The following is a 21,227-nucleotide window of genomic DNA, read 5'->3' as shown; positions in this document are numbered from 1 at the left end:
GAATGAAATTAGAACACTCCCTAACACCATACACAAAAATAAACTCAAAATGGATTAAAGACATAAATGTAAGACCAGACACTGTAAAACTCTTAAAGGAAAACATAGGAAGAACACTCTGACATAAATCACAGCAAGATCTTTTTTGACCCACCTCCTAGAGCAATGGAAATAAAAACAAAAATAAACAAATGGGACCTAATGAAACTTAAAAGCTTTTGCACAGCAAAGGAAAACATAAAGAAGATGAAAAGACAACCCTCAGATTGGGAGAAAATATTGGCAAATGGATCAATGGACAAAGGATTAATCTCCAAAATATATAAACAGCTCATGCAGCTCAATATTAAAAAAACAAACAATCCAATCCAAAAATGGGCAGAAGACCTAAATAGACATTTCTCCAAAGAAGACATACAGATGGCTAAGAAGCACATGAAAAGCTGCTCAATATCACTAATTATTAGAGAAATGCAAATCAAAACTACAATGAGGTATCAGCTCACACGGGTTAGGATGGCCATCATCAGAAAATCTACAAACAACAACTGCTGGAGAGGATGTGGAGAAAAGGGAACCCTCTTGCACTGTTGGTGGGAATGTAAATTGATACAGCCACTATGGAGAACAGTACGGAGGTTCCTTAAAAAACTAAAAATAGAACTACCATATGACCCAGCAATCCCACTACTGGGCATATACCCTGAGAAAACCACAATTCAAAAAGACACATATTGCAATGTTTTAACAGTTAATCTCTCTGCTTCCACCTTTGTCCTCCCAACAGTCAATTGTCCACACAGCATAAATCAGATTCAAACATAAATTGGACCATGTCTTGTTTAAAATCTTCCCAGACCAGGATAAAATCTGAAAACTTTATCATAGGATTCATCAAGTAACCACTTAACTTCAAAGAGCACATGGTCTCCCTTAAGAGACCCACAGTAAAATATACTTAATGGATACAATACATACTTGTAATGGATAAGAAATGAATTTCTTTTAATCTAGGTATAACCTCCTTTGACTTATCTGTAATCCAAAAATCCAACATTTTTATTCATCAGTCTCCCCAAAAGTCAACTGAAGCAAGCAACAGCAAAGAGTAATTTAATTTAGAGAGAAATTGATATAATAATATATAACAAAAGAAACTTAATTTTTTTTTCAAATATCTGGCTAAGCTTACTTTGGTTGGTAGTGTAAGAAATGAGCCTAAGTTTACAAAGTTAAAGTTTATAAAGTCTAAGTTTATAGAATGAAAATTTTCCTCTGAAGATTTCACTGTAACATCCTTCATAAAATAAATACATTATATACAAATAAATTCAGATCTACAATTCTGGTAGAAAGAATTCTTGGTGAAAGTTCATAAAGGGGTCCAAGTAAAATCTGTCCCCATAACAGTATATTAGAAAGACTTACTAAACTGGCTTTTGATGGAAGAAAGATTGTAGATCAATGTTTAAAGAAACAGTTTGAATAAGGTCTGTAGTTCGGTTAATACTGTACTAATATCAACTTGCTGGATTTGATAAAGTCTATGGTTATGTAAGATACCACCAGGGAGTGCCAAGTCAAGGGTACATGGGAACTCTGTACTATTTTTGCAACTCCTTGTGAGTCTTAAATTATGTTACAAAATTTTAAAAGGTTAAAAAAAGAAATTATCCATAAAATGAATACACTGTGATAATTACATATCATTCATATAAACTCATTAAAGTACTCCTCATCAGGACTGATACTAAATAATTTTGTTTTTAATATGATTTTGTTTTTAATATCTGCAGTATGTAGAACACAAACAATGGAATCAGACCAACTGTGGTAAAAATTCAGCCTCAGGAATTCTAACTTTATGACCTTGGAAATTTTACTTACCTTCTCCAGCCTCAGTTTTTATATCTGTAAAATGAAGATAATAATACCTAACTTTTAGCACTCAGAGATTTAAGTGAGATCATGTATATAAAATGCTTGGTAGATGCCTGACAAAGAGTGAGCCCACATGATAAAAACTCAGTAAATGGCAGCTAGTTAATTACTATCGCTAATTTTAATTAATAAAATTGAGTTTCTTTCAAAATAGCCTGTAGCTCAGATTCTGAATGAGGTTTTTAACACATTCTTATAAGAAAAATCCACTCATATGGCTCCTGCCAAATTCCAACTTGCTAACCTGCTAACGATGAAAGATTCTTACTGATCCCTGTTGGAAATGCCTCCCTCACAAATCCTTCTGGGGATCAGAAAAGCACTTCAAACTCAACATGACCAAATCTGAGCTCATAATCATTTCCCCAAAATTTAGTCCTCCTCTAGTGAATGGTGCCACCATCCATCTACGTAAACCAGAACCAAGAAAGCACCTCACGCCCGATTCATCCAAGAGATTCTATGTCCTGTCTATACATCTGCCCACTTCTCTCCATTGCCACTTCAGCTCCTAACCACAAGTTACACTATCTCTTGCTTGCACCTCCTAAGTGATATCCCTAGATCCATTTTTGACTCCTCTTATAGTCTGCATTATAGCTAGAAATATTTTTTTTAAGATATAAAAATGTGATTATCGGTGCTACCTCCCACCCATACTATCCCCTTAGAAACCTAAAACAGCTGCACAATGTTCAGGAGGCCAAACACAAAAATTCTTGACATCACCAATGAATATGGCCCTGACCCGTAACTACCCCTTGGAATCCTATCATCATGGCTTGGTCTGTTCTCTTTGTCAGCCATCCTGGCATTCTTTCAAGTCCCTCGTGTTCTCCATTCTTTCTCCCAGCACAGAATCACCTCTTAGGTCTCTGTTTCTCAATCACCTGTGCTGGGTTCTCCTCTATCAACTTCTAAAAAATAAGACTGGCCCCAATCTCATTTCCAGGATCCAGTTTTCTCCTCTACCCATTGATAGTGTTATCAATAACATCATCCACTTCCAGGATGACTCCCTGTCACTGTCTCCCTGAGCCCTAAGTTATGTGTTAAATTGCCTTCTTCACATCTCTACTTGGTGTCTCCAACTCAGCACATCCCTACTATCGTCCACCCTGACAAGCTTGTTCCTCTCCCAGTCTCCCCATCTCAGTGTGTGCTTCCACCACCCACCAGGTTGGTCAATCAAAAACCTGAAGGACTCCCCTCACCTCAACATTCAATTCATGAGCAAGTCCAGACAGCATCATTTCTTCTCTCGATCTCCACTCCCTTTAGTCCTAGCCATTATGATTTTTGACCTCGACTGACCTCCTGATACCCCAGCTTCTGCTCTTGTCTCCATGATCCATCATCTACATAGCAGCCAGAGTGATTTTCAAAACCTAAATCAGACTCCACCAATTCCCCTGCATAAAACCTTTCAGTAGTCTCCCTTTGACCTCTCACACCTAAACAAGGTACCATGTGACTTGGCATCTGTCGTGTCATGCAACTCTACCTACTGCTCACTCTGGTCCAGCTAGAGTGACCACCTTTCTGTTCCCCGAGCCCCAAAGGCCACCTCAGAGACACAGCTGGATGTCCATCCTTCACTGAGAACCCTTGTCCGTTCTCACCAAACAGGAGGATCCCTCTTACCATTCATATCTCAGCTTAAATTTCCCTTCTCCAGAAGGATCTTCCTTGTCCATTCAGTATAAAAGGGTACACCTGATACCCCCACCCCCAGCTATCTTGGATCATACCACCCTATTTATTTCCTTTTTCTTTTCTTTTTAACATCTTTACTGGAGTATAATTGCTTTACAATGGTGTGTTAGTTTCTGCTTTATTACAAAGTGAATCAGTTATACATATACATATGTCCCCATATCTCTTCCCCCTTGTGTCTCCCTCCCTCTCACCCTCCCTATCCCACCCCTCCAGGTGGTCACAAAGCACCGAGCTGATCCCCCTGTGCTATGCGCCTGCTTCCCACTAGCTATCTATTTTATGTTTGGTAGCGTGTATGTCCATGTCACTCTCTCACTTTGTCCCAGCTTACCCTTCCCCCTCCCCGTGTCCTCAAGTCCATTCTCTAGTAGGTCTGTGTCTTTATTCCCGTTTTGCTCCTAGGTTCTTCATGACCTTTTTTTTTTTTTTTAGATTCCATATATATGTGTTAGCATACGGTATTTGTTTTTCTCTTTCTGACTTACTTCACTCTGTATGATAGACTCTAGGTCCATCCACCTCACTACAAATAACTCAATTTCTTTTTTTTTAATGTCTGAGTAATATTCCATTGTATATATGTGCCACATCTTCTTTATCCATTCATCTGTTGATGGACACTTAGGCTGCTTCCATGTCCTGGCTATTGTAAATAGAGCTGCAGTGAACATTTTGGTACATGACTCTTTTTGAATTATGGTTTTCTCAGGGTATATGCCTAGTAGTGGGATTGCTGGGTCGTATGGTATCTCTATTTTTAGAAGAAAAAGTATCCTTATAGTCTTAATTTACTGTTTATTCCAAGAATGCAAGCTGAATTTTACTAAATGCATTTCTGTTTTGTATCAAACTGAACACATTCTTAGTCTTTATGTTTTTTGTTTAGGTAAATTATATTAATTAATTATTTCATTTTGAACCATCCTTCACTTGAATAAATCATACTCTTTTTTTAAAAAATAAATTACTGGATTTCATTTGTTGCTGTTTTATTTAGGATATGGCTTGGATGTTGCCTTAGTTTTCTTTTTTTGAGTTACCTTTAGCAGCTGTTTTATAAATTACTTTATGCTTGCTTGCTAAAACAAATTGGAAAGCTTCACATATTTTCCTATGCTATGGAATAGATTGTACAACACAATAAGTGTCTGATGACTAAGTGAATGGCTAGAAAAACATGACATAAATTTACTTGAGCCAAATGTATTCTTGGGAATAAATTTGTGATAACTTTATGTCTTGCTGTTATTGGTTCTTTCAGTTTTATTCTTCTTTAGCTGATTATGATCATTTATATTTCTTTTTTTAAAATTTATTCATTTATTTATTTTTGGCTGTGTTGGGTCTTTGTTGTTGTGCGCGGGCTTTCTCTAGTTGCGGCGAATGGGGGCTCCTCTTCGTTGTGGTGCATGGGCTTCTCACTGTGGCGGCTTCTCTTGTTGTGGAGCATGGGTTCTAGGCATGCCAGCTTCAGTAGTTGTGGTACGTGGGCTCAGTAGCTGTGGCTCACAGGCTCTAGAGCACAGGCTCAGTAGTTGTGGTGCATGGGCTTAGTTGCTCCGTGGCATGTGGGATCTTTCCAGACCAGGGCTCGAACCTGTGTCCCCTGCATTGGCAGGTGGATTCTTAACCACTGCACCACCAGGGAAGTCCCAATCATTTATATTTCTATATATAATTTTTTAATTTCAGAATGACACTATATAGATATATACATTTTTAGATTACAATTTTAATTTCTTTGATATCTATTATAGTTGTATCCCCATTTCTGAATTACATTTTGTTCTCTTTGTATGGTTAGTTATTAGAGATTAAACCAGTACCTCTAAAAAAAAATCAAGTCTATTAATTTCCTACTTTGTAATTCATCAATTTCTGCCTTTATCAGGTACAGATTGATTTCATTAGATTTGTTGGTTATTTTCTTCCTGATTTCTTACATTGACAACTTAGTTTATTTTGTACTTTCTTATTCAACAATGAAAGCATTTAATGTGATGACACGTATGGCTGTCTCTCATGTAATACTCTCATTACTGTTATTTTCCAAGTAGTCTATTGATAAAGGTTTGATCTCCTCTCAGATACAAAAGTTATGTAGGAGAGCGTTTATCTTTTTTTTCTTCCATCTTGCAAGAGATTAAGGTTGTTGGCTAAACTTTTATTTTAATCTCCATGTTTATTTTATTGTGATTATATTGTATCAATATATAATTTCTGTTTATTAAAATTCATTAAGGTTTTTAATTATATATATTGGAGTAAAGATATAGTATACATATATACAAATTAAATTGCCTTTATTATATTGGTTATATTTCTTAATATTTTCTTTATAATTTTAATCTAAAGGTTAAAAACTGAAAGAGGTAAGTAAATTTTATTACTTTCATTACTATTTTTGTTTCTGTTAATTTCCTCTCATATTTTTTACCGATTTACTTTATATATTTCTATATTATGTTATCTGGTATAAAACTTTCCTTACTACTGGGGTCTCACTGAAGATTGAAGTCTTTATTAATATAAAATGTATGTATTTTGATTTTTTACTTTTCTTGTGAATAATTTTGAAGTCCTTGCTTCCATTTTATTTTTATTTTAAGGATTCGTTTTGTCCAATATTTAACTAAACATTTTTCTGAACTGGTTTGTTTTCCTCTGATAAAAAAAGTTATGATTATATTTTTATTCATTACTAATTTTTTTTTCTATATAGGGTCATTTTTAACAAGCATATTTTCTTTTTATAATTGGCAGATTTAGTCTTACTTTCTTACTTTTATTGTCATTTTGTACCTTTTTTGTTGTTTTAGTTATCACTATTTCATGGTCTTCTCTGTATTTCACCATTTTATAGTTTCTTTCATTCTTTTTTCTCTCTGGTGATTTGGAAGGTATATGTCTTATTTTATTTATTTATTTATTTATTTTGTGGTACGTGGGCTTCTCACTGCTGTGGCCTCTCCCATCACAGAGTACAGGCTCTGGATGCACAGGTTCAGTGGCCATGGCTCACGGGCCCAGCCACTCCACGGCATGTGGGATCCTCCTGGACCGGGGCACGAACCCGCGTCCCCTGCATTGGCAGGCAGACTCCCAACCACTGCGCCACCAGGGAAGCCCTATATGTCCTATTTTTAATTCTGTTAGAATTAACTCATATTTACATATTTACTTCCTATGGCTCTCTTATGTTCCATCTCCAGTTTCCTGTGGCTATAGTCCCCAATTTCAAACCTAGATTTTTATTTGAGAATTATAACCTGTGATGGTTAGTTTATGTGTCACCTTGGCTAGGCTATAGTAGCCAGGTATTCAATCAAACAGGAAGTTTACTGTTGTTGTGAAGGTATTTTGCAAATGTGGTTAACATCTACAGTCAGGTGACTTTAAGTGAAGGAAATGGCCCTCAATAATGTGGGTGGGCCTCATCAATCAGTTGGAAGACCTTAAAGCAAAATTGAAGTTTCCCTGAAAAAGAAGAAATTCTACTTCAAGATTACAGTATCAGATCCTGCTCAAGTCTTTGCACCCTGCCAGCCTGCCCTACAAAATTTTGAACTTATAGCTCTCCTAAGCATATGAGCTAATTCCTTGAAACATATCTCTTTATATATAACATATACTGTATATAATATATATATATACATACATACATATATAATCTACTATTATATATATTTTATAGAAACAGAACCCTGACTAATACATTAACTTTCAGATTTTATATAGTTTCTTTTATAAGTGCAATTAGAATTTGTCTTATTTTAATAACCATAGTTACAGTATTATATTTAACTTATTCCAATGCTTGCCTTTGATATCCATACTTTATCTACCTTTATAGAATTCCTGAATTCTATTTGTATTCTTAAATTTTAGACTCAGTTTAATCTCTTTATTATAACACATTTTTGAATTTTTTTCAGTTCTTGCAAAGCAAAAGAAATCTTTTGTTTACATTCACATGTGAACAGCATTTTAGCAGGGTCTATGTTTACAAGCCAGGCCTTTGCTTATAATCTTTTTTCCCCTGAACATTTCTAGGTTTTGCACCACTATCTTCCTACATTTGATGTTGTAGAAAATTCTAATGTTATCAAGCTTTATGTCCCTTTTTGTTTTTCTTTTACTTTTTCACTTTTTTTTCTTGTACTGTGAGGATATGTATCTATCATTATTCTCGATGTTATTCAAATTAAATAGAAATAATCCCAGGTCTGTTTTGTGTATTTTAGTTAAGTTTTAGTTATTCTTTGTGTTGTCATTATTCTGGACTCATTAAAAAGAGCAGTTATCAAAATGCGCTTTTATTTTCTGTTCTCTATTTCTAATACCTTCTCTTTTATTATTTTTATCTCTTGATTTTGTCTTCTTCATTCATGTAGACTCCATCAATTTCTTCATGTTGCCTGCTCACTTTGACACAGTAGTGATTTCATTCTTTACTGCCTCCAATGCGTTATTAAATTCTATTACTGCAATTTAAATTCCGTAAGATTCTTTATGTGCTTCATCTCACTCTTATTTCATTTCTATCTATCTCTTCACCACCTATCATTTTAATTCAGACATTGCGGTCCCTCCTTATATTTCATCTATTATCTCATAGAATTCATATTTTTAAAGATTTATTGGCAGCAGAAAACATGTATGATCTAAAATTTACTCCTTAAATAAATTATATCCCCCCTGCCTTTAGCTTGTTTTGTTCTTCCTCCATTATGTTACAGAGAATATTTTAAATTCCTTCTAGCCTTTTATTTTTCTATTTATTCATCCTTAAATTATGATCCTTAATCTAAAATTTAATTTCATATTGTAACAAAACCTCCAGCAGAAGCAAACCAAACCAAAAACTACATCCCTAAGTTACTCTCATTCCTTACCTCTCATTGCCTGAGGCAATGTCAGCCCCAAGATGTGTCCAGGATTTCTTAGGATAAGCACTATGAAGCTGAAGTTTCCCAAACACCCCTGAAAATAAAAGGAGCAACAGTTGGATAGGAAAATCCTTCCAAGAAATTAAGGCCATATAAGGAAAACTCATTAGAGAGCTTATTGTGCAAGATACATGATATAGAAACTATATATGAAGATGTCCACCTTATCAGAAAAAGAACACTTAACATCTCACTTGTCTATGAAACATTTTTATTCTCTCAAAATCTATAGAGAAATGAATGCTACACCACATCTAGTAATCCAAGAGCTGGGAAATAGACCACTCTAATGGTCTATTCCCAGCTAACTAGTTAGATTTCTACCAGTAAGTCACTCCAAACCATTTGCAATTCTGTTGGAAGTTAACTGGTTTTGATATTTTGTGTTATACAGTAGACTTTCCAAAGGCAAGGTAATTTTGTTTCCTGAGGAAAGAGATTTGCTGCTATTAGCTTTGTTTTCCATAGCTGGACCTCAGATACTTTTGTATTACAGATATCAAAGGATAAATCTCTAGCTCATTTGTTCAAAATATAATTTATTTCAGACTCATAAATTAAAGTCTTACCAGGGACATGCTTGATGCAGTCCAGTTTTATTCCTTCAGGTATTTCCTCTTACACATTTTATTGCCATTTAAAATCACATGAAACAAAATTCCTCATATTCTAGTGGTCTAAACATGTTTTGAGCATGAACCCAAGCAGTAACAAAATTATGATCATGCACACCTAACACACGTCTATTTGTTTGTAGATAAATAACCATACATACAAATGAATATATTCATACATGTTTGAATAAAAGTTCTAATATTTTCTTCCTGCACCCAAATGGATTGATTGTCTTCATACTCCTGGATTAGTGCACCCCCATTTTATTGCAAATCACTAATTGTGAAATCTAAAGATTTCACAAATTTTAGCAGAAAATGTGTAAGGGAAGTAAAAACCAGTAAGGTACAAATAATATGCCTTGGGTTTTCATCCAGTGTGAACTAAAAAAGCTCAGTTAATTAGAACCAAACCAAGTGTTTAAGTCAACATCCATAATTTTACCATACTCTAATTCAGCAAAACTTCAGAAGATAATAAAACTAAAATAAGGATCAGTGGAAATGGAAAAAATACTCCCACTTTTAGGACATGACCTGGAATCAATCTTTCATAATAATAATATCATCATCAAAAAATGAATCACTATTAGCTAAGTAAGCTAGACAGGAGAGTAACATGGAATAGTTTAGAGAAATTTCCAACTACAAAGATTTTAACAAAAACCAGTTTATTTCCTTCAATTTACCAGAAAGCAGATTTCTTGATCATTCCCAATCACCAAAGGTTAACTGTAAAATGACACCATTTCCTAGTTGTTTCAAGGAGATTATAATACTTGAAGAGATTAAAATATGTTATTTACTTATGATATCACCAAATTTTAAGCATGCAGTGACAAACATTTCATTCCTTTTTCAATTTAGTATCAGAGAAATTTTTAGAAACACTTGTTTGGCAATACAGCTGGCACTGGGGATCAAGACAGGCACCCTCACATGCTCCTAACACAAAGTCCAGTTCAACATGGCACTCCCTGGAACAGAGTGGACACCACAGGCAAAAAGAGTCCACGCTCCTGTTGTGATCCGTCTAGTTTGTCAATTTGAAAAAAGTAAAATATTTCTTAACCTCATATTCTTAAAAAGATAAACTAAATAGCATATATGAAAAATCATTTGAAAACAATAAAGCACTATCAAAGTATTAAACGGCAATGGCTATACTTTATGAAACCAGGTTACCAAACTTCAAACTATCCTAACATGATTGTTTTTACTGAGTCACTGAAATCTTATAAAATTAGGATTACCTATTGGCTCGGTGATTTGTGACAGCCTGGAGGGGTGGGATAGGGAGGGTGGGAGGGAGGGAGACGCAAGAGGGAAGACATATGGGAACATATGTATATGTATAACTGATTCACTTTGTTATAAAGCAGAAACTAACACACCATTGTAAAGCAATTATACCCCAATAAAGATGTTAAAAAAAAAATTAGGATTACCATACAAATATAATTTTAAAATGCTAGAAATCTATAAAAAGCCTCTTATACCTTTCCGTTAAAACTAAGTTATTGCGTGGCCCTTACATCATAGTTATACAAGTCCAGTCCTAGTTTCTGTGCTCTTCTGTGCTTTAAAAAAGGATTTGAATTGGGAGATTGGGATTAACCTGTATACACTGATGTGTATAAAATGGATGACTAATAATAAATAAACATTAAAAAAATAATAAAATAAAACAGGATTTGGTATTGTGGCAGTATCAAAGGAAGAAACTACCAACAGTAAATGTTTCTTAGTAATCTATAGAGCTATCAGTTTAAAAAATTATCAGTAACCACACAGAATTTAAAGTTGATAACACAGACTCTTCATCCAGCCTTCGGTGTGTGATCAATCTGGATATGAATCTAAGTTCTGACAGTATAAAACTGTGTGGCTTTCTGCATATTGTTCACCATCTCTGAGGCTTAGTTTTGACATCTGTAAAATGTATACTCCTTACAGGAGAGCTGGTAAGTGAAATAATAAATTCTCTAGAAGAGTGCCTGGAATTTAGTAGGTGTTCTATGAACGGTACTTCCCTATCAGAAACACACACACATTTCATTTTTAATAAAGCTGCACTTTACTCTTACCAATTGTTCCTGGATCAATACGAATTCCGATGAAACGGTCACAAAAGACTCCCTCTGAAGCTCTAAGGAGAATCAGAAGCTTTTTTTCTTTTTCTAAGGGATTTTCTAAAGTACCTGTTTACAAGAAAAGTATATCATGTAAATTAATTTGAAATTTAAGGAGGGAGAGGGAAATTGTGATGTAATTTTGAGAATGCAAAGTAGATGCTATAAAGTAGACTAGATGGAGAAAAGCCAGTGTTCATAGATGAAAAAAGAAAAGGTGGAAAAATGAGATGCAGTAAACTTCTCTGAGGGAGATTGGATTATTGTTCAGCAAATATTCACTCTTCTTAGGGCAGAGTATACTTTCCTGACCTATTAATATTGAGCCTGGACACATGACTTGTTTTGCCCAGTGAAATTCGGGTAGAAGTGACAGTAATGCCAATTCCGAGTTGATGCTTTAAAATGCCTGGCAAGTTTCACCAGATCACTTGCAATAATGTTCTCTGCCATGAAAGGAGAATTCCTTAAATAACCTCTAAGGCCTGGATGAAGAGACGTACACAGCAGACCCGAACAGAACCCATGAGCTGGAACCAAGTCAAATCAAGTCCCGCATCAATATTTGTTGCTGTGAGCCACTGAGACTTGGTGATTCTTTGTTACACAACATTATTACAGCAAAACCTGATTGATACACTGTCTACGGCTGGATCCCCACATTGCTCTACATGTATTTTAGCATTAAATCTTCACAGCAGGGGCTTCCCGGGTGGCACAGTGGTTGAGAGTCTGCCTGCCAATGCAGGGCACATGGGTTTGAGCCCTGGTCTGGGAAGATCCCACATGCCGCGGAGCAACTGGGCCCGTGAGCCACAATTACTGAGCCTGTGCGTCTGGAGCCTGTGCTCCGCAACAAGAGAGGCCGTGATAGTGAGAGGCCCGCGCACCGCAATGAAGGGTGGCTCCCGCTTGCCACAACTAGAGAAAGCCCTCGCACAGAATCGAAGACCCAACACAGCCATAAATAAATAAATTTTTTAAAAAAATACTGGGGCTTCCCTGGTGGCGCAGTGGTTGAGAGTCCGCCTGCCAATGCAGGGGACACGGGTTCGTGCCCTGGTCCGGGAGGATCCCACATGCCACGGAGTGGCTGGGCCCGTGAGCCATGGCCGCTGAGCCTGCGTGTCCCGAGCCTGTGCTCCACAACGGGAGAGGCCACAACAGTGAGAGGCCCAAATACCGAAAAAAAAATATATATATACTGATTACCATAAATCTACTGCACCCATTCCCCTGGCATTTAAAAAAAAAAAATCTTCACAACACACTTGAGAAGTAAATATGATTCTTATCTCAGTGTTAAATATTCATACAGAATGAGGCTAAGGGGTTAAGGGACTCATCCAAATTTATCCAACTAGTAAGTATCAGTCTGAATTTGAACAATGGTCTGTTTATACTGTGTTCTATTAAACAAGTAATAGGTTATCATCTAAGCCTAAATTCTTTTAGCAGTAAAAGGACACAACCTTCAAGCTGTGATACTCAAATAGCAGTTGGGAATTAACTTTTGACCTCAATCTGCTGATGTAAACAGCAGACTTTGGTCACTTTCACAGTATGAGAATAATTTGGGGAAATTACTAAAATTGTGTTTCTGAGTACGGACCTGGCAAAGATTATTTTCTTCAGAAAATATACCTTAGAGTACATAAAATATTACAAAGCATTAGATTTTTTAAGAAGCAACTAGTGAGAAGATTGTCTCCAAACTATATACTGTATCGGAGAAGTTGACAAAACACATCTGCTATCAAACATGCCTTTCCACTTAGAAATTCCTGAAAACATAACCCAAAATGAGTTTGCCAAATATGGTAAAATGAGGTTGCTAAATATGGTAAAATGAGGTTGCCAAATATGGTAAAATGAAGTAAATGGAAACTTAAAATTGCCTGGTTGTGCTTTTGGCTAAGTGGTCTTTCAGGGGCATAAAATCATTTTCCCCAGTTGGCACCCCATATATATATACCTGGTTAGCCAAAGGCTCGGTGTGAGTTTCCAGCTTGCTACATACCTAGCTCTAGAGTTCAGCCTGCACAACCACTGGTCTACAGGGACTGTTGAAAGTAAGACTCAGAGGGGTAAGTAAATTTCCCTGGAGTCACACAGTAGGCCAACGGGCATGCAAGGATTGGACCTCACAGCGTGTGCTTTCCCAAGAAAACGCTAAGGTACACAGAGGCTCCACGTAGGGAACGTCAATCCTCAGCTGAGTGACTAACACATCCTCTTAGCCAAAACAAAGATGTGCGAGAGCAGAAAGAAGGGATGTGGGGAGGAGGAGAATGTGAAGAAAATGTGCGTGGTATAGCTCTTATCTGGCCAGTAAGCCGTTTTCCAACTGTGATTTCATTTATTTCACAGAGGGTAGTTTAGATTCTTGGGGGAAAATGGTCTAGCACTAAACAGATACCAGAGAGAAAAAAAGTAGGACAGTTTTTGCCCTAGAGAAATGTACGCAGAGTCCCACGAAAAGAGTTCAGTGTTCCTCTAAAATCAGAGATTAAATCAATTATGCAACCCAAAACGGCAGCACATGTGGAGCTTTCACAGAAAGCCTGTGCAAAATTAGTCAGCCTGCCGTGATCTTTTGGTATCTGAAATGACCAGAGTTTGTATTCTTTTTTGTGATGTGGAGGAAGGGAAAGATGGAGAATAGGGACGGAGCAGAAAGAAGGCAAGAGTGACCTAAGAGAAGGAAATAGATACTATTTTAACATGAAAATGCAGTGCTTCTCAAATGTGTGAAAGCTGGTAAAGGGAAAGCCTTAAAGTCCGGACTCCCCATTTTATTCTCAAATCGAGCGCTCAAAGAAAGGTGAGGTGCTCTCACCAGCTTGGGCTTTGCCCCTAAATGAGAGGAGCCACCGCTAAGAGAAGGCTCATGGGATCATGCAGTTCTTCTCTGATTTCCCTTTTCAAAGCTGCTTCAAGCTGCTCTAAACTGTAACAAAAGGCATTTTCAACCTGGATGAATGCAGATACTCACAGTGGAGGGGAAATCCTTGTCGTCATGCTGCCAAGACAAGCCAGGTGTTTTTGCATATGTGATTTCATTTAATTATCATAACCCTGTGAAGGGTATTGTTGAGGCTCTCACAAGGAAACGGAGACAGAGAGAGGTTAAAGAACCTGTCAGAAATTACACAGCTAAAAAGTGGGGAAGCTGGGCTTAGACTTATAAGTCCCATCCAAGGACACATGGACGTAGCGGAATAGGAAAGAAGTAAACGGAAGTTGTCACAACTTAGGATGATGGTGGGCAACGGAGGGGAAACAGAATATGTTCCAGATGCTAAAATCACCTGGGGAGATGGAAGGAAAATAAGTTCTGGTATATAAAAGATAACGGTTATAATGATTTGAGGAATATGGTACAAATGGATTCCATGAACTTCAAAGGTAAGAAAAAGGTTAAAGGACTTTATATGATTTTATTAACTGAACTTTTTGATGGAATCAAATATAAACCTAGTTTACATTTAAGTCCACCCTTTTAGCACGACTCCCCACAGCTTGTGACTAAGCCAGCCCACCCTGAATTATTTATCTCCACCCTCCTCTGTGCCCGTGAGATTTCCCAGGCTTTTATAATGCCTGCTTTCATCCTGTCTAACTCCTAATCATCCCTCAAAACTTGGCTCCACTATAATTTATTTCTGAAAGCCTCCTATGACCTAGAGCTAGATGCCCCCTTTTGTGCATAAAAATGTCCGCACCTCTTGCTGCAGTAAGTCTTCTTCAAGGAACTTGTCCTAAAGAAATAGTATAGAACACGGGCAAGGGTTCATGCTCAAAGTTCTCCACTGCAGTGCTACCTATTTACAATACCGGACATCGGAAAACTCCTTGAAATAGCAAATGATTGGGAACAGCTTTGTGCATTTAGAACCCCTTCCTTCCCCGCCACCTGCGCCCCGGTTTCCTCGCCATGCTTGAGAGCTGAGCCACCTAAACCGAGTCCCCAAACAAGAGCAAACCCAGCTCAGAGGCCACCTCCTCTGGGAGCCTTCCTTGTCAACTACGTCTGTTTTCAGTAGCCCACTGTGGGCTACCACACAGGCCATGCTTTACCTCAGTGCTTCAAGACTGTACTGTAAGTGTCTTTTATCAGACTGCCTCCTCTTTACAGTACACTCCCTGAGAGAAGGAGCTGTGTCTTTCCAGCAAAGTTCACATCTATTTTGTTCCCAAAATGGTGAACTAAGTAATTTTAACCAATCCTCTTGCAGAAAACAATTAGAAATAAAGAGGGATACTCCACAGTAAAAAAGACACCGATGTTATAAGAATAGTAAGTATGTGTGTGCCTAGCATCATAGCTTCAGAATAAAGCAAAAATGAGCAGATATACCAAAAATAACAGTGGCAAATTAAATAAACAAGAAAATAGTAAGGATGCAACAGTTTTGACTAATATAATTAGCAAACAACATAATATGTGTAGATGCAAAACTAGACTCACAAAGAATACATATTCTTTTCAAGCTTGCATAAAATATTCACAAATATTGGTCATATGATGACCCTAAAGCAACTTGAAAGCTTTTGCGCAGCAAAGGAAACCATAAACAAGACCAAAAGACAACCCTCAGAATGGGAGAAAATATTGGCAAATGAAGCAACTGACTAAGGATTAATCTCCAAAATTATAAGCAGCTCATGCAGCTTAATAACAAAAAAACAAACAACCCAATCCAAAAATGGGCAGAAGACCTAAATAGACATTTCTCCAAAGAAGATATACAGACTGCCAACAAACACATGAAAGAATGCTCAACATCACTAATCATTAGAGAAATGCAAATCAAAACTACAATGAGGTATCATCTCACACCAGTCAGAATGGCCATCATCAAAAAACCTAGAAACAATAAATGCTGGAGAGGGTGTGGAGAAAAGGGAACACTCTTGCACTGCTGGTGGGAATGTGAATTGGTTCAGCCACTATGGAGAACAGTATGGAGGTTCCTTAAAAAACTACAAATAGAACTACTATATGACCCCGCAATCCCACTACTGGGTATATACCCTGAGGAAACCAAAATTCAAAAAGAGTCATGTACCAAAATGTTCATTGCAGCTCTATTTACAATAGCCCAGAGGTGGAAACAACTTAGGTGCCCATCATCAGATGAATGGATAAAGAAGATGTGGCACATATGTACAATGGAATATTACTCAGCCATAAAAAGAAACGAAATTGAGTTATTTGTAGTGAGGTGGATGGACCTAGAGTCTGTCATACAGAGTGAAGTAAGTCAGAAAGAGAAAGACAAATACCGTATGCTAACACATATATATGGAATCTAAGAAAAAAAATTTTCATGAAGAACCTAGTGGTAAGGCGGGAATAAAGACACAGACCTAGTAGAGAATGGACTTGAGGATACGGGGAGGGGGAAGGGTAAGCTGTGACAAAGTGAGAGAGTGGCATGGACATATGTACACTACCAAACGTAAAATAGATAGCTAGTAGGAAGCAGCCGCATAGCACAGGGAGATCAGCTCGGTGCTTTGTGACCACCTAGAGGGGTGGGATAGGGAGGGTGGGAGGGAGGGAGATGCAAGAGATAAGAGATATGGGAACATATGTATAACTGATTCACTTTGTTATAAAGCAGAAACTAACACACCACTGTAAAGGAATTATACTCCAATAAAGATGTTAAAAAGAAAACAAATATTTGCTTTTTGTAATAATAATAGTAATTATTAATAAATGTTGCTTGATTTGAAAAAAAGACTTCAACAAATCAATATAAAAAAGATAATTCATCATTTTAAAAGGGCAGGGCAGGAATAAAGATGTAGACATAGATAGTAGACTTGAGGACACAGGATGGGAAGGGGAAGCTGGGGCGAAGTGAGAGTAGCAAAGACATATATACACTACCGAATGTAAAATAGATAGCTAGTGGGAAGCAGCCGCATAGCACAGGGAGATCAGCTCGGTGCTTTGTGATGACCTAGAGGGGTGGGATAGGGAGGATGGGAGGGAGGCTCAAGAGGGAGGGTATATGGGGACATATGTATACATATGGCTGATTCACTTTGGTGTACAACAGAAACTAACACAGTATTGTGAAGCAATTATACTCCAATAAAGATCTATTTTTAAAAAAAAAAAATGGCAAGAGAACAGCTACTTCACAAAACAAGATACCAAATAGAAAATAAAAATTTTAAAAGTGCTCAAATCACATTAAATATTAGAGATATGCAAATTAAAACAACCATGAGATCCCACTACATACCCACTAGAATGGATTCTTATTTAGTTGAACTTGTACTTTTTACTTTGCAAACTTTTCTGAACGTGTGTGTCATAGTTCATAATAAACTATTATGTTTCAAGGACACTCATCAATACGTACTTGTTCATCAATAGAATGGGAACTCATCAAAATTATATTTGTTTTTCTGCTTCTCTAACGCATTAAATTCTTTTACAGCTTTAATGAGGTATAACTGATGTATAAAAAAAACTGCATATATTTAATAAATATTGACCAAAAATTTAGACTCATCTCCCTAATAAACTTTTTGTCGGGTCCTGTTCACTGAATCCAAAACAACAAATTGTGTTTCTAAATAATCTGTATTTCCCTCCAAGTTAACCTTGAAATTCCATAAATATCATGATTGCCCATAAAAGATAGGTTAAGAAATTACCCCCAATATCAATTTTACACATTTTCTCCTGCCCTCAGAACTAAGTTATACATTGATGACTTTGGAAGCTGAGCTTCCAACTGAAGCATGACTATTTTTCTCATGTCTTGCTGTAGCTATTTTCTTCAGAGTAGAGCCTCCAGAACATTCTGGACAAATAGTGATAAATCAATTAAATTGTGAAGACTGTTTTATTCTGAATTAGCTTTTAATTCCCAGTGTATACTTGACCCACTTAGCCCTAAAACACCCCTCCTCAACAAAATCAATCCCACGTGAAAAAAAAAAAAGGAGGGTGGAAGGGCTTTCAGCCCAATGAAATAAGACATGGTTATAAGAATAACCAGTAGACATTACCAAATGACAATCTCCAGCCCCTCAGAGAGTGATTTTATTCAAACTGACAAATTTCCATCATTGATGAGGAGGGCTCTCAATTTGTTAACAGTTGATAGAAATTAAAATAAAAGTTAATATATAACATATTCATTCACATATTTGCAACATGTATAAAAACCCTTATAATTTCATAAATAAGACTGAGCTAATTTACTTCTGTAAGCCTCAGTTTCTGCAACTTCATATAAAACAGGCACAGTAAAAGCATCCATTTTTAATTAGGCTTAAATAATTTAGTACATGTTAAAGATACATGGCAGGGTCTGCATATAATACATGCTCTTAAAAATGTTGGCTCTTAGTAGTAATAACAGTGTAGACAGTAGTGGTAGTAACAATAGAGAAATGAAACATTTTAAAATCAATGTTTAAATTTGGAAATTAAGAGAAAGAAGGCAAGCTCTTCCTAGCAAGTAAGGTCCTATCCCTAAGGTACTAGAAACTAGACATTTCAAAGGTAAACATATTATGTGATCACTTACTTGAATGTCCAGACCAAGGAACTGCAGAAAACACAATTAAATTCCTCTTAAACTCAAATACTGTCATAAGAATTTTCTAACCAAGAAAATATTCATTCATTCATTCATTCATTCACTTGTTTGCTTAAAATTATCTAGCTTTTCCATGAAAAAATAATTAATATTTAACAAATTTTAAATTTATCATATAATTAACTATTTAAACATTTTAAAATAATTAATAAATTTCTAAGGAATTTTATGTTATTGTGATAGAAGTGTCCAAAATATATTTGGGGAAATGCTGATTTAGAAAGTATTAAAATATTAAAGTAAAATGATTACTACAATTGTGTTTAGTAGAGACAAACCCAGCAAGATAGAAGGATTATTTCTTGTATCCATGTTTTGCTTAAAAATACATATACATTTAAGAATAATGTGATACATGGGCCAGCTTCCAATCTTTCTTAACCAAACTTTTACAACATTTACTTCACTTGCCTTCCCTCTGGTTTCCCCCAAACCATCCACCCTTTCCTTACTTAGGGTAAAGGTCAAGCTCCTTAATGTGACCCACGATGCTCTGCTTTCTCTGATTCGCAGCTCTATCTCACAAACCATTCTCTCTCTTGCTAACACAGCTTCAGTTACACTGGCCTTATTTTAGTTCCACAAATGTTCCAGCTTCCCAGTTTTGGGGACTTCAACATGCTATTTCCATTGCCTGAAATGCTCTCTGGACATGACTTGCATCTCCATCTACCACTCCATTCTTTCTTCATCTTCCCTGCCCTCTCCCCCGAATCTTTTGCTTTCTCACACAGGGTGAGCAGAAGGTCTTTAGTAAAATAATATACCCACGTTGTACTATAAGAGGAGAGCAATATTTGCAGGAAAAAACTCTTGTTTTCAAAATGTGTCTGTGTGTTTATTTTGTAGGTGCTACACTCTAAAGATCCTAAAAGGCCTTAGTCAATTAACATGAAGGTTTGAGAGGTCTCACAATTGCCCTCCTAGAACTGTAGTAGAGCCAGGAATTTCCATGGACTTGACCACAGAGAGCACTGACTGGATGGAGAGGATCCTGGGGATAGGGCAGAGGGAAAAAAAGGGAAGACGAGATGAGATGAGAGCAAAAAGGGACCCTGGCACCCATCTGATGCTGTCTCTGTACGGAGTTAATTTAATGGAAAAAATTAAAAAATGTTTCACATCAAAAAAAAAAAAAAAGAAGAAGAATGTGATATTTGTCAAAGAACTAATATCCATCTGAAAACAAACAGATATTTCTATGCCTGATCTAACTTTGAAATATGTATTATTTAACTGTTGGCTACCAATCTTCTGAGGAACTCACAGAAGTGGAGTTTAGTGCTTCCTGAACCTGTAAAGAACAAAGGTTTTATGCTTTTGCCCTTACAGTTAAGTATGATATTTAAAAATCACATCTCTTTGATTTCACCTTTTTATTAACTAGTAGTTTGATTAGAGAACGGTCAGTATAAACAGAAACTGATTTGTTGACTGATGATCTCTATTAGCTAACTTATAAACCATTTACTTTATAGATATCTATGTACACTTATATTTACACATTAAATTTGTGGTTAATTTGTATTATTTTTTAATCATAAACTTGAAAGAATATATTTTTGTTTGGTTTGTTTTTTTTCCCTTAATATATTATTTTTAAACAAACATCACCACAAGATTCTCGCTGGCTACTCAATGAGTCTGACTACTGGGTATTGTGTCTTTAAGCTGGAGGATATGTTTTAATCTACACTTTTCTCTGGTTTGTCTCCTTCTTATTACTTAATCATCCAATGAGCCTTACAGAACTGTCAGTTTGGAAGGCAATAAACTGTGTATGGATTTTTCTTCTTCTTTAGGATTGAGAAAGTCCCAATCATGCAAGCAATGAAAGAAACTTCCATACACCTAGTACTTCATTTCCTGACAATCAAAGTCATGGGCTAATGATGACCTTAGGCTCCTGGCTACAAATGTGAGACAGGGCTGACAAATACACATCACTGGCTCTGCAAAACAATATGTGACAAGTTTTAGGATAAAAACCCAGTTCCTAGCATAATTACTGAGTGACTAGGCAGTGCATCACGTGACTTGGCTCTGACAGGCTGAAGGAAAAATGCACTGCTGAGTCCGAAGGGACTCTGAAATGTGGGGCATGTGTTGTTTACTTAGGGATCAAGGAGACGTCTGTTAAGTTTTAAAGACACACATATATTATTACTGATTATCCCTCTCTGAAATCCTCCTACAAACTATCACAAGAGAATTTTCCATTTGCAATTTTAAAAGTAT

General features: G+C 36.5%; 1 protein-coding gene across 1 annotated transcript in view; it reads right to left on the bottom strand.

The window, feature by feature from the left end:
* PKHD1 (PKHD1 ciliary IPT domain containing fibrocystin/polyductin) overlaps positions 1 to 21,227 on the bottom strand; it is a 425,169-nt gene that overhangs the window by 119,926 nt on the left and 284,016 nt on the right. Inside the window, exons 53-54 of the mRNA XM_089918628.1 lie at positions 11,311 to 11,424; positions 8,556 to 8,643 (exon numbers count right to left, since the gene is read on the bottom strand). Coding sequence (XP_089774754.1) covers positions 8,556 to 8,643; positions 11,311 to 11,424 — 202 coding nt within the window. The remainder of the gene's footprint in view (positions 1 to 8,555; positions 8,644 to 11,310; positions 11,425 to 21,227) is intronic.

This window comes from Delphinapterus leucas, chromosome 10 (genome assembly GCF_059928025.1).
Source record: "Delphinapterus leucas isolate spDelLeu-1000000601 "Yukka" chromosome 10, BTC_Dleu_Yukka2, whole genome shotgun sequence".
In the NCBI taxonomy this organism is placed as follows: domain Eukaryota; kingdom Metazoa; phylum Chordata; class Mammalia; order Artiodactyla; family Monodontidae; genus Delphinapterus; species Delphinapterus leucas.
The sequence above is the reverse complement of the archived record's forward strand: the minus strand, read 5'-3'. Positions and strand labels throughout refer to the sequence as shown.